At 38.0% G+C, this 20,701-nt stretch overlaps 1 protein-coding gene across 2 annotated transcripts; it reads right to left on the bottom strand.

Annotated features, from left to right (window-relative positions):
• Positions 1 to 954: 954 nt before the first annotated feature.
• On the bottom strand, positions 955 to 20,083 carry LOC106867796 (116 kDa U5 small nuclear ribonucleoprotein component). Of its 2 annotated transcripts, none has more exons than XM_089343335.1 (28): positions 20,041 to 20,083; positions 18,387 to 18,510; positions 17,785 to 17,901; positions 17,478 to 17,514; positions 16,794 to 16,872; positions 15,782 to 15,857; positions 15,488 to 15,553; positions 14,906 to 14,941; positions 14,179 to 14,269; positions 13,763 to 13,845; positions 12,966 to 13,132; positions 12,174 to 12,301; positions 11,898 to 11,961; positions 11,551 to 11,641; positions 11,224 to 11,359; positions 10,773 to 10,900; positions 9,731 to 9,927; positions 9,235 to 9,346; positions 8,228 to 8,368; positions 7,697 to 7,790; positions 7,305 to 7,395; positions 6,429 to 6,642; positions 5,821 to 5,908; positions 5,016 to 5,134; positions 4,324 to 4,418; positions 3,685 to 3,838; positions 3,459 to 3,566; positions 955 to 2,311 (listed from the first exon to the last, which is right to left on the bottom strand). In XM_089343335.1, the coding sequence occupies exons 2-28, from the start codon at positions 18,495 to 18,497 to the stop codon at positions 2,216 to 2,218; spliced, it is 2,919 nt and encodes a 972-aa protein (XP_089199461.1). In that variant the 5' UTR covers positions 18,498 to 18,510; positions 20,041 to 20,083; the 3' UTR covers positions 955 to 2,215. The 2 variants fall into 2 exon arrangements, with proteins under 2 accessions (XP_089199461.1, XP_089199462.1); XM_089343336.1 differs by lacking the exon at positions 20,041 to 20,083 and adding an exon at positions 19,758 to 19,892.
• Positions 20,084 to 20,701: the final 618 nt, after the last annotated feature.

Here is a 20,701-nt window from a genome sequence, read left to right on the forward strand (position 1 = left end):
TTTTTTTTTTTTATATATTCATACACATTAATGTTTATATTGTTACAATAAAATCGAGTTTACATTAATCTGATGGCTTATTTTATACTTTTGTAGAGTAGAAATTTATTCTTAACCCTTTAGTAATCAGATTATTCTGTCAAATCTAAATGAATTTTAATCCCCTTTTTTTTTAATTAATCCTGCATTATTTCAAAGCTTTGAGTTTTCAATGATGTGATTGTTTATTTTTAGAATCACTTTGTAGGATAAGTGCAAGAGGCCAGATCCGGCCAGTTTAAATATAAAATAGGTAGAATGCTCGGGTCTGATACGACTGGTTTAAATGCTAAAGGATTAAACAAAAATCTTATCGACAGTGACTTCGAAGTCTCAGCCAGGTTGGAGCATCTCTTCTCTGAGGTAAAAATGGTTTGCATAGGATTTACACTCATACCTAGAAGTTACAGAAGCATGGATGACAATTCAAAACCAACAAGACCTGATAGAGGAGAGTCTTCCCTCAGAGTGACATATGATATAATGCAGGAAAATCCAATAGGAAGCAGGGATATAGAAGGGTTTAGAATGGTGGAGAAAAGTCCACAATGGTCTATGTTCCATAGGAAGCTATAGGGTTGAGGTATGTGTGTCTGTCTTTGAATTCTATTCAAGTTCTTCTTAAGGGAATTTCAGGTGCTTGGAATTGGTGTTGGTTTGAATTGTTGAAACACAAAAACAAATTGATTCTCCAAGCTGGATTCTTCATTTGAGATTCTCCAAGCTTGATTTTTCATTTAAGATTCTTTAGAATCACAAATGAAGAATCTTTGGAATGTTTTACAAATTTTCCATGAATGAATGAATGAACAAATGTATGTATGAGGGAGAGACAAACAAACAGACAGACAGACAAATAGATAGATATACAGAAGAATGGAAAAGACAAGAAAAATAAAAAATACAAAAATGCAAGAAAATAACAACTCATTTTATTGTATTTTTATGAAATGCAATTATTTTATTAAAAGATTATGTAAATAACATGAATATTATAAGTAATGTATTAGTGATGGTGTGAGAGAGTATATGTATACGGTATATACATACATACATATATATATATATATATATATATATATATATATATATATATATATATATACACATTTGTGTATGTGTGTATATATATATATATATATACGCACACATACATATGTGTACACACACACAGATATGTATATATATTGACATACAGAGGAGCATGGAAGAATGGAAGGTGAAGGCGACACTGATAGGATTTGAACTCAGATCATAAAAAGGGGCCCTAAACGAATACCATAGAGCAAACATTTAGTTTGACATGTGACCAACTCTGCCAACCCACCAACCCTTTAATAATAATAATCCTTTCTACTATAGGCACAAGGCCTGAAATTTTTTTTTGGGGGGGGACCAATCGATTACATCAACCCCAGTGCGTAACTGGTACTTAATTTATCGACCTCAAAAGGATGAAAGGCAAAGTCAACCTCGGCAGAATTTGAACTCGGAACGTAAAGACGGAAGAAATGCCGCTAAGCATTTCCTCCAGTATGCTAACGATTCTGCCACCTCACCACTATAATAATAATAATGATAATAATAATAATAATGATAATAATAATAATGATAATAATAATAATGATAATAATAAAACAACTAACACAAAACCATAAACTAAGAGGTTAAGTTATAGCCTCATCCATGAAATTTAATTCTCAGGATCTGATTGATAGACAGGACCCCCACCCCCTGTGCCTGCCTGTCATCTATTCAACCACCAAGGAACAACAAAAGACAATCTTTGGCAGGATTTTAACCCAAAACTGAGAGAGAGAGAGAGAGAATAAAAAAACTCCATAAAACACCGAGTCCAAAATTCTACCATTTTGCCACCCCACCCCACCCCATGGAATGGTTTATGTACACATGTGAAGAACTGAACCTCCAACATTACCCTAAATCCAAGCCCACCCCTAAAGAAAACCTCACACCCTCCCAAACAAATACAAATTTCTATAATTTTTCAGAGGTTGTCACTCATTTTCTTCTTAATCCCAGAACCTTCCAATTGGGAATCAAAGATTTTAAACAAAAAGCTGGAAGTGTCAGGGTAAGGGTGTTAGCTGGACTTCGCAGTTTCAAATCCATTCTCCAACAGAATTTCCCCTGGAAATTTATATTTTTTTTTCTTTTACATGGGATAGTTAAGCATGACATCTTGTTTGGCCAATTCCAACAACATAGGGTCGTCGAAGAACTTGTTGATGCTGACATCTTCACTAAGGCCCTGTTGAAAAGAGAAAATTTCAAAATTCCACATAAGAAAAATAAACATAATTAAAAAAAAAACATTATAATTAAATTTGTTTGTTTCCTTGTTTAACATTCGTTCTGCCATGTTAGCAAGGATTGGACGAGGACTCGTCTGCACCATGAGATGTTACCTCAAATAACTAGATGATGCCCCTCAGATATTATTGCTATGGTTACTGACCTGCAGTTCAGCTAATATTATCCTTATGGTTACTGATCTGCTCTTCAGCAAATATTATCGCTAAAAGGATTTGAACCCAGAACACAAGAAGTTGAAATAAATACAACCAGGTATTTAATCCAACCCTCCAATGATTCTATTAATTCCTCCTCCTCCGCATCATTATTTAACATACACTTTTTTCCATTCGGATTATTTGCCAAAACCCACTTTATGGTGGGATCATTGTGAAACTTGGACTTTCTGCACCTGAGAAATTCCGGTTTTGGCCTGGAACCGGTCAGTGTTAGCTCAGTATTCATGCTGAGTGTTTCTCTGGAAACACCCTAACTTTGCACCCTACGAGGACCTTAAACTTTTGCTGGATTATGTGTTCGTTTCTCTTTTCGTCTCCTGCAATTTTATTTTTGGATATTCTATATATATGAAGAATTTTCCTCCGTCTGGCTGTTTTTTTCTCTACAAAACAGAAAGTTGCATTGTGGAACAATCATTTTAATGAGTTTTTAAAAAAAATTTATTTATCACTCGATGAGATACGGCTGCACCACCGGATGCTCCTGAACCAGTTGTTGAGTGCCCCACCCAAGAGAAATCACTGCTGGATGTATCGAAACAACTGTTGTGATTAACAATAAATTCTTGTATATTATATTCCATCTTCTGTATTTCATTTGTTATACACACACACACACACACACAGATATATATGTATATACATACACATATATATACAACAGGCTGAGTCTCTGCCTACCAATTTAACTTACAAGGCATTGATTGGGGCTGTGACCATAACAGAAGACACTTGCCCAAGATGTCCCATAGTGGGATGGATCCCGAAACCATGTGACTGGGAAGCAAGCATCTTACCCCACAGCCACCTTCCCAAGGTTCCGGCCACAAAAGTTGATTTAGAAAAATCTCTTTTAATTCGTACCTTTCGTCGACGTGTCTTAATCATGAACTCCCGAGCTAAATGCGTAGCAGGCTGCGGTTCAAGGGGTCGGATTATAATACTTTTATCCAAGGGATCACCGGGAACAATCTGGAAATAAAAAGAAAATAAGTTATAAAAGAAATAAAAGAAAGCAAATATTCAGCCTATATTATTTCTATGGTTACTGAGCTGCAGTTTACCCCAGATTATCGCTATGGTTACTGACCTGCCAATGATGGAAGACAGAAAGACAGAAGGCTTGTCCCTGCGTGTGTGTTCTGAGATCAGTCTCAAAACCAAAGGAGTCAATTGCTGGAATGAAGGCCTTGATGGTGTAAAGTGGCGAACCTGGTACAGGGGCATCCTGAGTCACATGACCTCTGTGAAAAGAAGAGGGGGGAGGTAAAAAAAAACAATAACAACAAAAACATTTAAAGAAATGAAACAAACCAAGCATCGTTTGTGGGGACTGGTTTGAGTTTACCTTTCAAGTGCCCATGCTGGAGCATCACCATGAAAGGTTAAAGTCGAACAGATTGAGCCTAGCACTTATCTTTTTATTCTAAAGACAAGCACATATTTTATTGGTTTCTTTAGCAGAAGTCCTAAGTTATGGGGACATAAATAAACCAACACTAGTTGTCAAGAGGCCAGGGCTGGGGTTGACACACACAAACATTTATCAATATATATATAAATATAAGCAACATAAATAAATATATACACACACATATATATATAGGAACAGACATATAGAGATAGATAGATAGACAAACAGACAAATATACAGATAGAGAGCAAGACAAACAGACAGACAGATACACAAATAGATAGAGAGAGTGTGTAAAATGAGAAAGTATCTCACCTTCTTCGTGCCAGTACAGTGTAGACTGCAGAGACACAATCAGCAGGAGCCATGACCTCTACAAAGAAATAGGGTTCCATCATACGTGGTGTAGCCTAGAGCAAATAGGAATAAGATATTATTGAAAATTTTGGAACAGTTGATCTTGAAGCACAAAAAGCTATAAATAATGCTGAATTTTTTTTTTTTTTTTGTTGCTAAACCTGGTATTTATTCTATTGATCTATTTTGCTGAACTGCTAAGTTATGGGGACATAAACACACCAACACCGGTTGTCAAGCAGTGATGGAGGGGGGGGGGACAGGACACAAAGATATATATATTTATATTTTTATATACACACACACACACACACACATATATATATATATATGACAGGCTTCTTTCTGTTTCTGTCTACCAAATCCACTCACAAGGCTATAGTAGAAGTCATTTGCTCAAGGTGCCACACAGTGGGACTGAACCTGGAACCATGTGGTTAGGAAGCAAGCTTCTTATCACACAGCCACACCTGCAATGACACACACACACACACACAGAGCATTCTCTCTGATATTTTGGCTTTACACAATTATAAATAACAACACTATTATTATTTCCTCTTTGTATCTGAGTGCAGAAATAACTCCTTTCTTCCTTTTTGAAGGGTTGAACGTCAGCAAAGTTTTGTCTACGATAAACTTAAACTTACCATCAAAAAGGCCGAATAGGCAACTCTTCGAGCGGTTGGAATAATTTGTCCACCACCACGGTGGATGGGTTCCCCAGCAATGACGGCATCGAGGATCTTGAATTTCACATTTCGGATAGCTGTGGGAAAGAGGAAAAAAAGGAGATAATAATAATAATCCTTTTGTAGTAGTTTTTGGTCTGTAGCTAAAACAGTTGAATGACCTATCTTGCAGAAAGTTTTATAGAGTAATCTCCTTTTAATAAGTTTCTCGGAAGAGTCTACTTTATGAGAATTTACAGCAGATGTAAGTTCAAATCCCAGGAGCAGCCTTCAGCGTTTTCTATCCAAAAGATTTCTTCAACCCAATATTTCCATATTATTATTCATAGCTTTTGGTGCTTCAAGATCAACTGTTCCAAAAATTTCAACATCTGGCAGTTTGCTGTGCTTGAAAAAAACAAGTCAAGCTAAGTAAAAGCATGGTTACCCTTGAAAACAGGTTTTGTCCCCTGCAGCCCTCTCCAGCTGAGCGCTCCTAATCTCGTTGACTTGTGCATGTTGGTGCCATGTAAAAAGCACCTGTACTGGCATTACTCAAACACACCTGTGCTGCGTAAAAACACCCAGTACACTTTGTAGAATGGTTGGCGTTAGGAAGAGCATCCAGCTGTAGAAACCCTGCCAGAACAGACATCTAGCCTGGCCAGCTCCTGTCAAATTGTCCAACCCATGCCAGCATGGAAAAGGACATTAAATGATGATGAAGAACTAGAATACTGAACACACATTACACAAGACTTGGAATTGGCCAAAATTGACTTACGTTCATCACACAAGGGACCTTCCCTTGTAGCCCACTGGAAACCTTGTACGATGCTATCTTTCACAGACACCAAAAGGTTTTTATCAACCTGTAATAAGAAAAGAAACAACATTAACACAATTACCATCGTTTTGTTTTGTTTTGTTTCTACTGATCCATCATTCTGGGTATATAGATGGGTCCATACTGGGTACATATGCCATCAGTTGTGGAAGATGATAGTGCAACCCCATAAAGCCAGATGAATATTTCTTGTTTCTCTATCATCATTCAACGCTCAACCCATGCCAGCAGGGAAAGCAGATGTCCAATGATAATGGTGATGGTTTTTCTGCAACAATATTTTTGCATATATTATTTTGAAATTAACGCAGAAATAGAGTGCTTGACAACTGGTGTTGGTCTGTTTATGTCCCCCATAACTTAGAGGCTTGGCAGAATAAGTCCCACATCTCAAAATAAAAAAATAAAAAAAGAACATAAGTATCAGAACTAATTTGACTAAAACCCTTCAAGAGGTTACCCGGATGCTCCAGCATGGCCACAACCCAATGACTGAAACAAGCAAAAAAAAAAAAGAGAAAAAAAAGAGAGAGAGAGATGGTTACCTCAGAGGGCAGTGTGTCATCAACAAGGATGTTGGGCCCAGTAGCATCGGGGCCAAACGCCCAGATGGATCGAGCGGCCAGCAAATCCCAGTCGTATTTGGTCTGAAAGAATTCACCGAGTCTCTTACGGGGCCAACTGATTTGGACGACCTCGTTCTCAATGTCTTCAGCAAGTCCCTTCTCCAATGGTTCAGCAATCATTGTGATCTTGTTCCTAGTGGAGAGGTGGGGGAAGAAAAAAAGAGATAAAAACATCATGAGGTATGGTGGGTGGGTGTGCACGAGGTTAAGGTGTTGGATGGTGAATCAGACGATCCTAGTTTCAGATCTAGCAACAGCATCCGTTGCTACGACAACACTAGCTACTCCTACTGTTATTTTTCACAAATGATCGAGACATACGCAGTATATTTCAATAGAAAAATGATTAAAAATGGATGAAATTGATCTAAATTTAATCGTTACATCAAATTTCATGTTAATTAAGATTCTGAACACTATCTTAATGACAAAATTATTTCAATGAACTCCTAATTATTTTCAAAATTAATTGGAAAAAAAAAATTAGGCAGTACACTTCAACAGAAATATGGTTAAAAAAGGGTTTAAGCATTCTAAATTAAAACTCCCCATCAAAATTTCATCCTAATTTCTGTTTGAAATACCAACTTAACCTTTAGCACAGTGTAGGCACATCATGTCACCATAAGAGTTTTCTTCCCTGTAGTAACACGGCAGTAGCAGGGGAAACAATTCTAGAGAAAATGCTGTGCTAAAGATTAATAACGACAGAGTTTACTAAATTCTTCATTATTTTCAAAATTAATTGAAACAAAGGCAGGATGGCAACAAAACAGTTAAAAGCCCTCAACTTACTTTTTATTTGGGGTTTCAGCGAAACACTTCAACGAAGAGGTTTCCACAACAGTTTCACAGAATGACACAACGGGGTCAGCTACTTTTATATCTGTCAAGAACAAACATTTATACCATTTTATATTTCACAGCAAAATTGAGAGTAGTTAGAAGTTGGGAGAATTTTGCAGACCTAGCCAACCCATCACAGAACAGCCTTGCTTCAGGCTCTCAACTCTCGACAGGGATGATGGGGTCCTGTCGTGAAGTATTGCATGATTTGGGTATTAAAACCTAGCAGAGCATATCACTCTTCAGGTCAGTAGTGGAATGCCTCTGACCAGAGATCTGTTCAATCAAGGATGACCTGGTGCTAAACAATAACATTCTACAAGAATCAAAACCCTTCTTACCGATCTCCGAATACATCTTTCTCAAGTCATGCATGACACAGTCAAGGTAGAGTTCACCAGTGCCAAGGATGATATGCTCTCCAGATTCTTCAACCTAACAAAGAAAAGAAAAAGAAAAAAAACCACCATCATCATCACAATAATAATCCTTTCTACTATAGGCACAAGGCCTGAGATTGGGGAGGGGGGAGGGGATTAAGTTGATTACATTGACCCCAGTATGCAACTGGTACTTAATTTATTGACCCCCCCCCCCCCGAATTTGAACTCAGAACGCAGCAACAGGAGAAATACAATAACAATAAGGCGGCACTGGCAACAGCCATGCTTGAATGGTGCTTTTCATGCGCCACCAGCATGGGAGCCTGTCAGGCGGCAAGCATACATATACATACAAAGTGGTATGGAAAAGTTCCCGGACTAGTTCTGTAGTGCGCCAACAGATGGCAGCACATGGTTGCATGTGCGTAGTGAGAGCAAGCAGTGACCTCTACAAACCAGGACAATGATGAAATAAAAGCCAGGACTTACCTTAGTGTTCAGGAGAGGATAACTCTTATTGACCTTACGCAAACCGTCCAACATTTTGGGTAATTCTGAAGGGTTGACAGGTTCAACGGCAATCTTGATAACGGAGCTAGTGTTGAATTTGATGGGCCGGAATATATACACCTGAAAGGGACATCAATCAGCTATTATAGTAAACTCCCTCTTAGCTGGCACCAGTGGGGCCAGAGAGTTGCCAGACAATGGAATTTTCTGGATATCCGATCACCACTTTTTAAATTACCACGGCACCTTACAAAACTCATTAAAACTCTAAACTCTCTATATACATCTCAGTAATTATCATTAATGTTCTGAATGTAGTAGAAACGAGAGAAAAAGGAAAAAATAAATGAAAATTTAAGAACATATTTTATTCATCTAATACAGGTACTATAAATGCAGTAAAAAAAATACTCTATTGTACTTTCTATTGATTTTACTACACACACACACATACATAAATGTTAATGAATTAATACAAATACTTTCCATGCTAATTAAGAGCAGATCAAAACATTTACTGAGACGCCTTTTGTCTCCTTCTAACGAATATTGTTTTTAAACAGAGCTTATCCATAAGAGATGTTATCTCTGGACAAATACAGCAGTAAAATTTGCTTTTCAATGATGCATCTACATTAAGTATGCTATACAGATGACTATGTTAATCTAATACTGCTTATATTTTATATAATTGACTTTTATTCAGCAGGACGGCTATTCACAATGTTAGTAAATGTTTTATTCACTGTTTCCTATGTATCAGTGGCAACAGATCTCAGTTAAGCATGTTTTTAGCTGTGAGTACATCATGCCACTGACAGAGCCCAACCACGTTGAAATGCATTTGGCATTAACACACAGAAAACAACAGAAGGCAGGAAGACAAATGGGAAATAAACAAAAAACCAAATAAAACACAAAGACATGTAGAAAGGTTCTGCAAAGAAACAGTAAAAAAAAACTGAAATAAAATAAAAACATCATACATCATCTGGTCCAGCCACATCAGTAATCGTGGACGTCTTCACAATGGACTGGTCAATGCCTTCAATGAGGATCCAGTTACCGGCAGGGACCCGGTTCACTTCTATCTTGTACCTGAAGGTGGAGAGCAAAGCACCGAGCTGTTACAGTAATTGCTGATACTTATTACTACAACAATTATCTACTACTACTACTACTACTACTACTAGTAGCACAGCAGTGACAAAACTATTATAAAATGAACAACATAACACAAGCTATATATTATTATAACTTAGCGGTTCAGCAAAAAAAAAAAGACAGATAGAATAAGCACCAGGTTTAAAAAGCAAAATAAGTACTGGGGTCAATTCGTTTGACTGTAATTCCTCAAGGTGGTGCCCCAGCATGGCCACGGTCTAAATGACCGAAACAAGAAAAACAACTAATTCCATACAAGTTATTTAACGTGTCCCCTAACATGCCCAGAGCCTTACGCTGTCTCAAAATGACACTGACCTTGCCTCGGCAATCCACAATCGCCCAACCATTCCCGGGCGAGAATCCTCTTCATCCTGCAAGGAGTAGTTTTCACCTAGGATTCGCACTTCTTGGTTGGCATGCAGCATTCCGCTCATGATACGTCCCAGGACATGGAAGCTGGTGGCATCGGGTGGCGTTGGGTAGAGTTTGGTTGTGTGTATCATCAGTGGACCCTGCAGCGGGGGGGGGGGGGGGGGGGGGTACAAAAAAACAAACAAACAGCATTGAGTTAGTGATTCATTTCATTCAGAGAGTAAAGAAATAAAATTAGGGGGGAGGGGGGTATATATATATATATATGTGACTTCCCAACCATTTTCTAAGCCTGCTACTTATTCTATCGGACCTCTTTGTCCGAACCACTAAGTTACGGGGACGCAAACACAGACACAAAAAGGCACTGAATTGCAAGATGGATTCTTGAGGCTGAAACAACTGGCAGGAGACATCAGGGTAGACTATGAGTGAGATGGTTGGATGACATCTACAATATCCACAGGCATGGCTGTGTGGTAAGAAGCTCATTCTCCAACCACATGGTTCTGGGTTCAGTCCTACTGCATGGCACCTTGAGCAAGTCTCTTCTACTATAGCCTCAGGCCAACCAAAGCCTTGTGAACGGATGTGGTAGATGGAAACTGAAAGAAGCCCGTCGTATGTATATATATATGCATATTTCTATATCTATGCGTGCGTGCCTTTGTATCTGAGTTTGTCTCCCCACTACCACCTGACAACTGGTGTTGGTGTGTTTGCATCCCTCTAACTTAGTGATCCGGCAAAAGAGACTGATAGAACAGGTACCAGGCTTAAAAATAAAGTCCTGGGGCCAATTCATTTGACTAAAAATTCAAGGCAGTGCCCCAGCATGGCCACAATCTAATCACTGAAACAAGTAAACGATAAAAGATAGTCTCAAAAGCCCTACAGGAATAGTGAACAGAGATAAATGGATGGTCAGATGGTGGTGGTGCCAGAGTGGATGTAGTGAAAAAAAAAAAAAAAAAAATCTGGTTACCTGGGAGTCACACTGTACCATTGATTCAGCCAGCTCTGAGTCCATCGGCCCCGTGTACATATGCTCCACTTTGGTGTGAGCATTGGCAGCGGGTGATGGGATGTGTTCTACACACATATCTGTGAAACCTGCAATGCGAAGAGCAGTAGGGCATTTGTTAGAGATTCTGTCTAGTGTTTGGGTGTACATACATGTGTATGTGGATGTATGTATACATATATATATATTGTTTTTTACTGAGGTTTTGTTGGATGGCTGTTGACTGTTCAGGAGTTCATCCACTCTTTGACAGGTCTTATTTTTCATCCAGCAGGGTGTCCAACAACACCCTCCTCACCAAGCAAGCCTGGTGGGGTCGCCAGTTTAGTCACACCAGCCTAACACACACACACACGCACAAATGTATGGAGCAAGACTCTGGATTTTCTGGAAATGCTGCCATCCAACTCACCAATAAATTCTCCAAAGAAACGCTTCATCACCACTCTCAGCAGGGGACGGACGTTGATCTTTCGCTCCTCCTTTGTTAGGCTGATACCGAGTTCCTCGCAGACACTGGGAAGATTCTCGTCAACATCACCGACAATCTGGGAATGGAAAGAAGGCATCGGAATTACAAGGATAATGTTTTAGGAAGAATGGAGGAGGATAAAAGAAGAGGAAGGGACAAATTCACAGCAACAAAGTTACTATTGGACGTTTCGACTTGTTAGAAACAGCAGCCAAATTTCCCTCAAATCAAAAAACATTTGGCACCAGTGAAAGAATATCAACTTACCTGAGCAAATATCTTGTACATTGGTTCCAGGATGAATTCCACAAAACTTCTTTGGGATGTACTGTGGGGGGGTTTCTTGGTGAAGCGTCGACTGAAGAGAGAGAACGGAAAGATCAGAAGAGAAAGAGAGAATATTATAATGTATCTCTGGGCTTCTCGAAACAGCTGTTGAGTTAAAAAATTACATTCTTTTTTTCCATATTCGATTCTGCATTTTTTTTGTGCTCCATGTAACTGTATATACATATATCTAGCCTAATTGTGTTTTATCTACTTTAACTACTTTTAAATGAAATTAAGAGGAGAAAGCGAATATATGAATAAATAAACGAAAAAAAAAATCTTACGTTTTGCTGTTGAAATAAATGTCACCCCAAAGACGCCGAGCAAATTCTTTGATGTTGATGCCACCTGGGAATTAAAAGAACAATAAAAAGATTATATATATGTGTACATACATACAAACCCACACATATTAGTCTATTTTCCTCTCTCTAACCAAGTCTCCAAAAATTCACCAAAGCAACGCCAAATATTGTCAACTCATTGTAAGAATCACTGTCTGGACACACAGAGTCAAAATCAGAGCAGAAGAACCAAGAGACCAAAACCGACTAACTTACCATATGTATCAGCATAGATCTTTGCAAAGGACTTCAGTGTGAAACAATATCTGTAATAGGAACTGGCGAAGCACACGTTACCAAGAATTGGAGACACCATGTGATTTTCCTGGTCGTCTGTGTACATACTGAAATAACAGAGAGTAGAGGTTTCCAGAATAAGGCCACATCACATTTAGAACTAGAAAAGCACTCGGAGAGCACAGACCTCCACCCATAGACACACATGCTGAAAATTGCCCAATTTCCCAAATCAACGCCGGCAAAAACATAACCTCTTTGGTGGGGGTAAAAAAAAAAAATAACACAGCCATGTGATTTACAAAAAAAAAACCTTAACCATGAACGTGTTTTCAAGGGAGATAATCAGAGAAAGACTTCAAACAACGTAACATTGTAATACTTCATGCAAAGTAAATATAACAAATGAAAAATCCTTCAAGAATCCATTAAAATTCTCAGATCACTACCAAAATTTCATCATTTGTTCTTTGTGTCATTAATAAGTTTTCCTGCAAGTTTCATCAAATACCTTTCACAACTTTTTGAGTTATTTTGCACACAGACAGACAAGTTAACGCCAATGAAAACATAACCTCCTTCCTTGGTGGAGGTAATAACACATCATTAAACCATTGAACTGATAGAATCGTTAGCATGCTGAGAAATAAAGTGTCTTGCTCAAGATCAGAATACACAGCCCAGTCTGGGAATCGAACTCACTACCTCATGATTGTGAGTCCGATGCTCTAACCACTGAGTCATGTGCCTTCACACAATGAAGGTATTTACCTTATAATTGTGTTCACTTCCTCCAAAATGTGACGCAGTTTATAATAGGCATCTGTGGGTGGTAGTTTCAATTCCTGCATCAGTCGATCAATTTTGTTGATACAAACACAGACAGAGAGTCGTTCTTGTACAGCATGCTTGATGAGTCTCTCTGTATTAAGCATCACCTGCAACATAAAAGGTAAAACATTCACCAAAAGTGGATGTTGCGTTGGAACACGCAATACTGCGATATTTACCAAGAAAAAATCTCTCCCATGGTTTTTTTGGGACATAAAAACACATCATAGCTATCACCAGCAGCAGACAATCAACACCACTTCTGCTGGCATAGAGACACATACACGTGTATGAATATCAATATACAAATATATGAGGTGGTATCAAAAGATTCCTGGATTAGTTCATCATCATCATTTAACGTCCACTTTCCATGCTAGCATGGGTTGGATGATTTGACTGAGGACTGACAAACCAGATGGCTACACCAAGCTCAGTTACGTTAAAAAAAAAAAAAATTTATTTACCTAAGATTTAACATCATCTGCTTTGAAATAGTCACCTTTTGCAGGTAATACACTGGTCCCAGCAAACACAAACACACACATGCATAAATACACATTGAGCTTCTTCCAGTTTCCATCTACCAAATTCTCTCACAAGACTTTGGTTGACCTGAGGTTACAGTAGAAGATACTTGCCCAAGGAGTCACAGTGGGACACACAGACGTGTTATAAACCCAAACTGGAATGTCTAACTTTAAAAGGTTTTAATCAACTAAAAATAATTCACGTACCCCCTCTGCAGCATCAATGAAGATGACAGCTCCATCGCTAAGCCGGAAAGCAGAAGACACCTCATCGGAAAAGTTCACATGACCTGAGGAAACAAACATAATAAACAAACTTTATAAATTTATGTACTAAAAAACCCTTTTAAGGTGGTGCTGTCACCCTGTATTTTATTTACAGTGAGTCATTTAACACTGATGGGAATATCATAAGAGGGACCCTGTCAGTTTGTAGTGTTTGACTTTCTGGTGTCTGGTACTGAAGAGGAGATAACCACTCTGAAATGCATGCATCCCATAGTCTGGCCAGGTGGCGCTGTGAGCTGATTTAGCATATTTACACTTATTTGTTTACAGTGGAAAAGGTAAAAAAAAACAAAATAAAAACAAGAGGATGTTATAAGCCTGGTATCGTTCCTTACCTGGGGTATCAAAGACATTTAGCAAATAGGATTTGTTCCTGGTGTCCTGCATCACAAGAGTGACCGGTGTGCTTTTGATGCTGACCCCTCTCTGCAATGGGATTGTGAAATTTAGAGGATTAGTATTTTCAGTGTTAATTAAAAATTACACATTAATTAGAACTGAGACCTTACATCCATCCATCCAGCCACTTTCTCTGCCTACTTGTAGGGATAGAGTCCTTGGGCACCTTCTCCATAGTGTCCTATCACAACAGTTACCAATACACTTTCTGGTTGAACTCCCAAGTTATCCAACCATCTCATTTGTAGTTTACTCCTGCGTCTCTCGGCTGGCTTGTCTTGAAGCATCTGTCATGCAATTCTTTCCTGTGACATTGTAACCACGTCTGTCATACCGGAACTGTGACCCCTCAATGTGAAGATGTAGCAGTTCAACCTGGACAGACACCCTGATTTCTGAGCTATGCACCCCGTTAAATAACATTACACTTTCTGGTTGGATCACCAAGCATGACCAAACGGATACTATAAGAATTATCCATACCCTCTCATTCTTGATCTACCCTTACGTCTCCTGCTGGTTGGTTCAGCTTGAAGAATCTGTCTTCTTTCCTCTGAAAGATGCTGCTACCATGGGTCAGAGTGTGTGTCTACTCACACACATATATGCATACTCACACGCACACACACACACAAAGGGGGAAGAAAAAAAAACCCAACTAACCTCAATTTCAGTCAGCAATGTGTCTGTGTAACGAAGCTGGTCGTAATAACGAGGATCAAAACAGAAAGTGGAGGGGGGAGAACAAAACAATAATATTAGAATAACATTAAAAAACAAATCAAACAATGAGATAAACAATAATAATAATATATTATGCAAAATAATACAAAATCTGGAAAGCTTTGAAGATATTTATTTTTGGGGTCAGTCAAATGTTTCAAGTTTGGTTAATGCATATCAGAATGGTGTGGGTTTTATAGGTACACAAATATTGACTATGAATTAATTACAGATGTGGAAGTGGTTTAAGTAAGTACTGAATAGCTTTATGAAGGAAGATGATACAGTACAGTACTATTTCTACTTTGTGGATTTTCACCTATCGCAGTGGGGTTTGAACATAATACCTGCAATGGTTGAGGGATTACTGTACACAACACATCAGGAGAGAGAGGGAGAGAAAGTGGAGGTAGGGATGAGAGATATATGAAGAAATATCACTACACAGTTAAGCATCTAGAGAGTGAAAGAGAGAGAGAGGGAGAGTGGTACATTATAAGGGCAGTAAAGAAATAAACTTACATCGTTATCGTCAACTCGTTGGAGGCCAGGATGTGTCTGTTCCATTAAACAATCGATGAAGGAAGTCTGCAAAGAAAGGAATACAGAGGAAACAACTAATCAGAACCATCATTATTGTCGTCAATAAACAGCTATATCCATCTTTATCATCACTAGAATTCTCCTCCTGCAATCTGATGCTCTAATGACTCAGCCAATTTGTTCTCTATACACACATTCAGAAGCATACGTCTGTCTTGGTAACCCCTTCACCAACCCCAATGAAACGCAACAATATTTGATAGGTGATCTTACCTTGCCATGGTGTAGATGTCCACAGAGAGTCACGTTCCTTATCAGGTCGGGCGTGTCCATCAGATCAGCCAAAAATCTAACAGGAAATGTATTATATAATTACTTGTAAATTAGTATTATGAAATTATAGAAATAATTTTACACTGGAATGTTCTCATAAATACAGAAAAACATTCAAATATTTCAATAGTAAATAATCCATTAATTTCAACTGCCTTTCCTATAATCCAACATGCAAAATTTTTCTAAAAGATTTTTTTTAGTATATTTAATGGATAAATAATCATTCTGATGTAGAATTAAATTTCTATGCTTATTTTTTATTCTTTAATAATCTATTAACATCTTCAAAAGTTAAACACTAAACTGGCTTTTCTTAGAATATTATATATCTTAACACTCTTTTTTGTATGCGTTCATCTTTCAAAGAAATTTTCTTAGTTCACTGTTTAATTCAACCAATTTTGGATTGCCCTGATAACGTTGTGTCAGCATATATTTTCAGATATATTAATTTCTATTTTATACATTTTTCTCTGTATCTAAATATGTTGGCATAACAGAAACGATCATCTTCGATGTATGGTCGAATGATCAATTAAAAACATGATTTTCTCCATTCTCGTTGTCTTATATTCTGAATTTCTTGAAACTTTTCCAACGAGGAGACCTACTGAGTCAAGTACATCAACATCAAATGGAAATTGTAGCTGTGAGCCCTGTGCCAGTAGCAAGTAAAAAGCACCATCTGAACGTGGCCGATGCCAGTGCCGCTTTGACTGGCTTTTGTGCCCGTGGTACATAAAAAGCACCATCCGATCGTGGTTGATGCCAGCTCCACTGGCCACTGTGCCAGTGGCACGTAAAAAAGCGCCCACTACACTCTCAGAGTGGTTGTCATTAGGAAGGGCATCCAGCTGTAGAAACACTGCCAGATCAGATTGGGGCCTCTTTTTATAATGACAACAAGCCTTTTTTTGAAGTATAGAAAAAACATCTTAAATGCACTCACTCCATATTGTAAACTGTCTCAACAAAGTCCTGTTCTGCTACAGAAAATTTCTTCCTTTTGATAGGAGCAATGATTGGTTCTGTAAAATATAAGTGACATTAATAAACAGTTAAGGTGGAATCCAGAATTACAGGTAGATAGTGAAGGTCATCATAGGTAACAGGAAAATCTAATTTGAGCACAAGCATAATTTCGGGATTAAGAAGTATCCCCCTAAGAATTCCTCTCAACACATGGCTATGATGTTCCCCTGCTACACCTGCTTGTGATCAGAGATGCACATATTGTCAGCCATTAAGGGAAGTTGTTTTGAATTAAGCAAATCTGTGGTAACGAGCAGAATATATGCTGTGGCCCATCTTTTACATCAAGATAATTATCATTATCATCACCGTTTAACATTCGCTTTCCATGCTGGCATGGGTTGGACGGTTTGACAGGAGCCGGCCAGGCAGAATCCTGCACCAGGCTTCTGTGTGTTTTGGCAGGGTTTTCACAGCTGGATGCCCTTCCTAACACCAACCACTCTGCAGAGTGGGCTGAATGCTTTTTATCATTAAGTAGTAGTAGTAGTAGTAGTAGTAGTAGTAGTAGTTATAGTAGAAATGAGGCTGTTTGAAGAAATATCTGACTGCATGGGTGGTCATGCCTGGCTGATTGGACTGGCATTAATTGTAAACATACCTGTTAGTGGCTGTGTGTCCTCTTCTTGTACTATAGTCTAAGAAAAGATTAAGAAAAAAAGAAAAAGAAAAAATTCTTTAATTACCAGAAAAGCACAAACAGATCAAACATTACCACACAACATAATGCCGTAGATTTAATCATAGAGATGCATATCAGATCTCTCTCTCTCTCTCTATATATATATATATATATACACACACACACACTTTAATGGAATGCAACACAGATATCTCACATCTAATGAAGGTATGACAGATCTACAATAGAAATATGGTAACAAAAGGGTAAAAAAATGAAAACTCACCTCCACTTCTGGCCCATAAACTTCCTCTGCTGTTGGATAATATTTCTTCTCTTCATGCAAGACAACTTGCATGTCTGGGTGCTCATCAATATCATCATGATCAACATCCTCATCATTCTGAACAAAGAGAAAAAGAAAGAAAGAAAAAGGGGAAGAAATTATAAGAAATAGATTTAATCTTAGAGACACCAAAAAATGTGCAAATCAAAAATAACTTTATTAATTTTCAAGAACAGGGTTAATCATCATCATCATTTAATGTCTGTTGTCACTGCTGGCATGGGTTGGACGGTTTGACCAGGGCTGGTAAGCTGGAAGGCTGCACCAGACTCCAGTCTGATTTGGCTTGGTTTCTAAGGCTGGATGCCCTTCCCAACACCAACCATTCTGAGAGTGTAATGGGTGCCTTTACATGCCACTAGCATGGGTGCCATTTGCGTGACACTGGTATCTGCCACAACTACACTTTCACTTGGCTTGATGGGTCTTCTTCTCAAGCACGACATAATGCCAAAGGTCTTGCTCATTGCCTCCATGAGGCCCAACACTCAATAATAAGTTAACATATAGAGCTTCTGATAATCAGCTGAGTGTAAACTCACATCTGCATCCAGGTCATCTAAATCTTCGTCTTCTTCCTCATCTTCCTCTCCATCACTTTCAAGATCAGGTCCGACATAATTCCCAAACTCATCATACAGATCAGCATCCATGCCTGATGAAGTTCTGGAAAAAAAAAATTTTTAAAAGAGTTAAAAGAAATATTAAAAATTTTTTTTACGAAAATAAAGAATAGCCGCAACAACAATAACAGCAACAACCATAATACAATGAGGCTCAGGTTGCTCACAACCCCCCTGGGTCAAAATGGCACATTCCATTCAATGTTTTTAGTTATGAGTAACATCTATGATCGTTTTGGGGCCTCTAAGAATGGTAGGGGTTAAGAAGAGAAAGATATTGCAAGATTCTTGGGGTATTTAACTGACACTCAGCTACTGTTATGAGGGTTCCAGTTGATCCAATCAATGGAACAGCCTGCTCATGAAATTCACGTGCAAGTGGCTGAGCATTCCACAGACACATGTAACCTTAACTTAGTTCTCGGGGGAGATTCAGTGTGACACAGAGTGAGACAAGGCTGGCCCTTTGGAATGCAGGTACAACAGAAGCAGGAAGAAAGAGTGAGAGAAAGTTGTGGTGAAAGAGTACAGCAGGATTCGCCACCACCCCCTGCCGGGGCCTCGTGGAGCTTTAGGTGTTTTCGCTCAATAAACACTCGCAAACCAGGATCCTACAAGCGTGAGTCCGCTGCCGTAACCACTGAGCCATTGCGCCTCCACATGATATATATATGTGTGTGTGTGTGTGCGATAGGCTTCTTTCAGTAATTCAAAGGGCCAGCCTTGTCCATACGTTGGTGTTGGAACTACAGATCAGCAAAGTCTAAAGCAGTGTTTCTCAACCAAGGGTTATTTGACCCTTGCCAAAATATATCAGATTTTGTTGTTAAAATTTACGTGCATATATTTCTGTAATACACAAAATATTTTAACAATATTTTACTTACACAATTCCTAATAATATTTAATTATAAAAATATAAAAGGATTTTTTAAACAACGGGGGGGGGGGGTCTACTTGAAGAAAATAGAAATCAAAGGCGCACCCGGCGGTTAGGGTTAGGGTTTATTACAATTCTCCAACTAATCTGCGCAGAGTAGGAAACCGAGGTTCCTGGAGGGGACGAGGCTCTTGGAGTGGCAGATGGAGAGGTGGTCGAGGCGGCACTTATTTTAATCACTATGGTAACAAAGGAAACTATGGAAATAGAAATTTTTCTAACAACCCTTCACAAAGTCATTAGGGTTTTTGTTAGGCCGAAAAACGGGTGGTGTACGTATTTGACCATCTCGTCTTTTTCTCAGGCATTGCATATCTAGAACTACATTATCCAATGTGTTACTCTTTTACCAAGACAGCGGGTTATATGAGGGACATTCAGGTGTTATTTCCAGCAGGTGGACCCAGAATGAAGTGACTTCCTCGCCGATCCCCGAACTCCATGTGTTTATCTCGACTCTGTTCAATTATTGACCGGTGACGAACGAAACAAAGGTTTCTTTATAATATAAAATATATTCTGGCTTCAAATCGCAGAAATAAATAACAACTAGCAAAGACAGAAGCTACATGCCATATATTTCTTATGCAGGTATTCATATTAAAGGTAAACAAGAAATAAACACCAACAAACCTTAAATTACAAAGTTGGAAGTTCAAACGACGAAGTCTACGATTTGTAAGACTTTACGAATCGATAAAGGCGGTACAGATCTTACTTCAATAAATTAAGCAATTCGCATCTCTAAAAAGGTTTTATTTCTTTTTTAGAAATATAAATGACGTTTTAAAATCAAATATTTTAAAAATTAAAGGAAAATAATTTTTTTTCATATTTGTGGAAAAAAAATTTGCAATAATTTTATCGCTTATTTTTGACTTTCGTATCAAATTTGACTAAAACCTGGAAAAGTATTAGCTGGAACGAATTTATGATTTGAAAATATTTTCAAAAATACAGATACAATATAGCTTGAAATAGTCATACAACAACATTATTATAATAATCTACAAAATATTTAATTAAAATATGAAGACCAATTTTCAAGTTAAGAATAACAAAAGGGAATAACACTTTATAATGACCCTCGACCCTCTAGTTTTCTAAGAGATTTTATTATAATTAAATTTAAGCAATAATTACATTTATAGACCTTTGACAATATGTAACTTTATAAATAATAAATTATATATATATATTATAATAAATTATATATATATATTATAATAAAATCTCTTAGAAAACTAGAGGGTCATTATAAAGTGTTATTCCCTTTTGTTATTCTTAACTTGAA

The sequence above is a fragment of the Octopus bimaculoides genome, chromosome 27 (genome assembly GCF_046866305.1).
Source record: "Octopus bimaculoides isolate indiv1 chromosome 27, ASM4686630v1, whole genome shotgun sequence".
NCBI lineage: Eukaryota > Metazoa > Mollusca > Cephalopoda > Octopoda > Octopodidae > Octopus > Octopus bimaculoides.

Bases quoted from the DNA above. Each gene is read 5' to 3' on its own strand.
- LOC106867796 (XM_089343335.1), bottom strand. From the start codon at position 18,497: ATGGATGCTGATCTGTATGATGAGTTTGGGAATTATGTCGGACCTGAT. The intron at 14,270-14,905 runs GTTAGTTGGGTT...ATCCCATTGCAG, and splicing joins CATTGCTGACTGAAATTGAG to AGAGGGGTCAGCATCAAAAG. The intron at 13,133-13,762 runs GTACGTGAATTA...TTTATGTTGCAG, and splicing joins TCATTGATGCTGCAGAGGGG to GTGATGCTTAATACAGAGAG.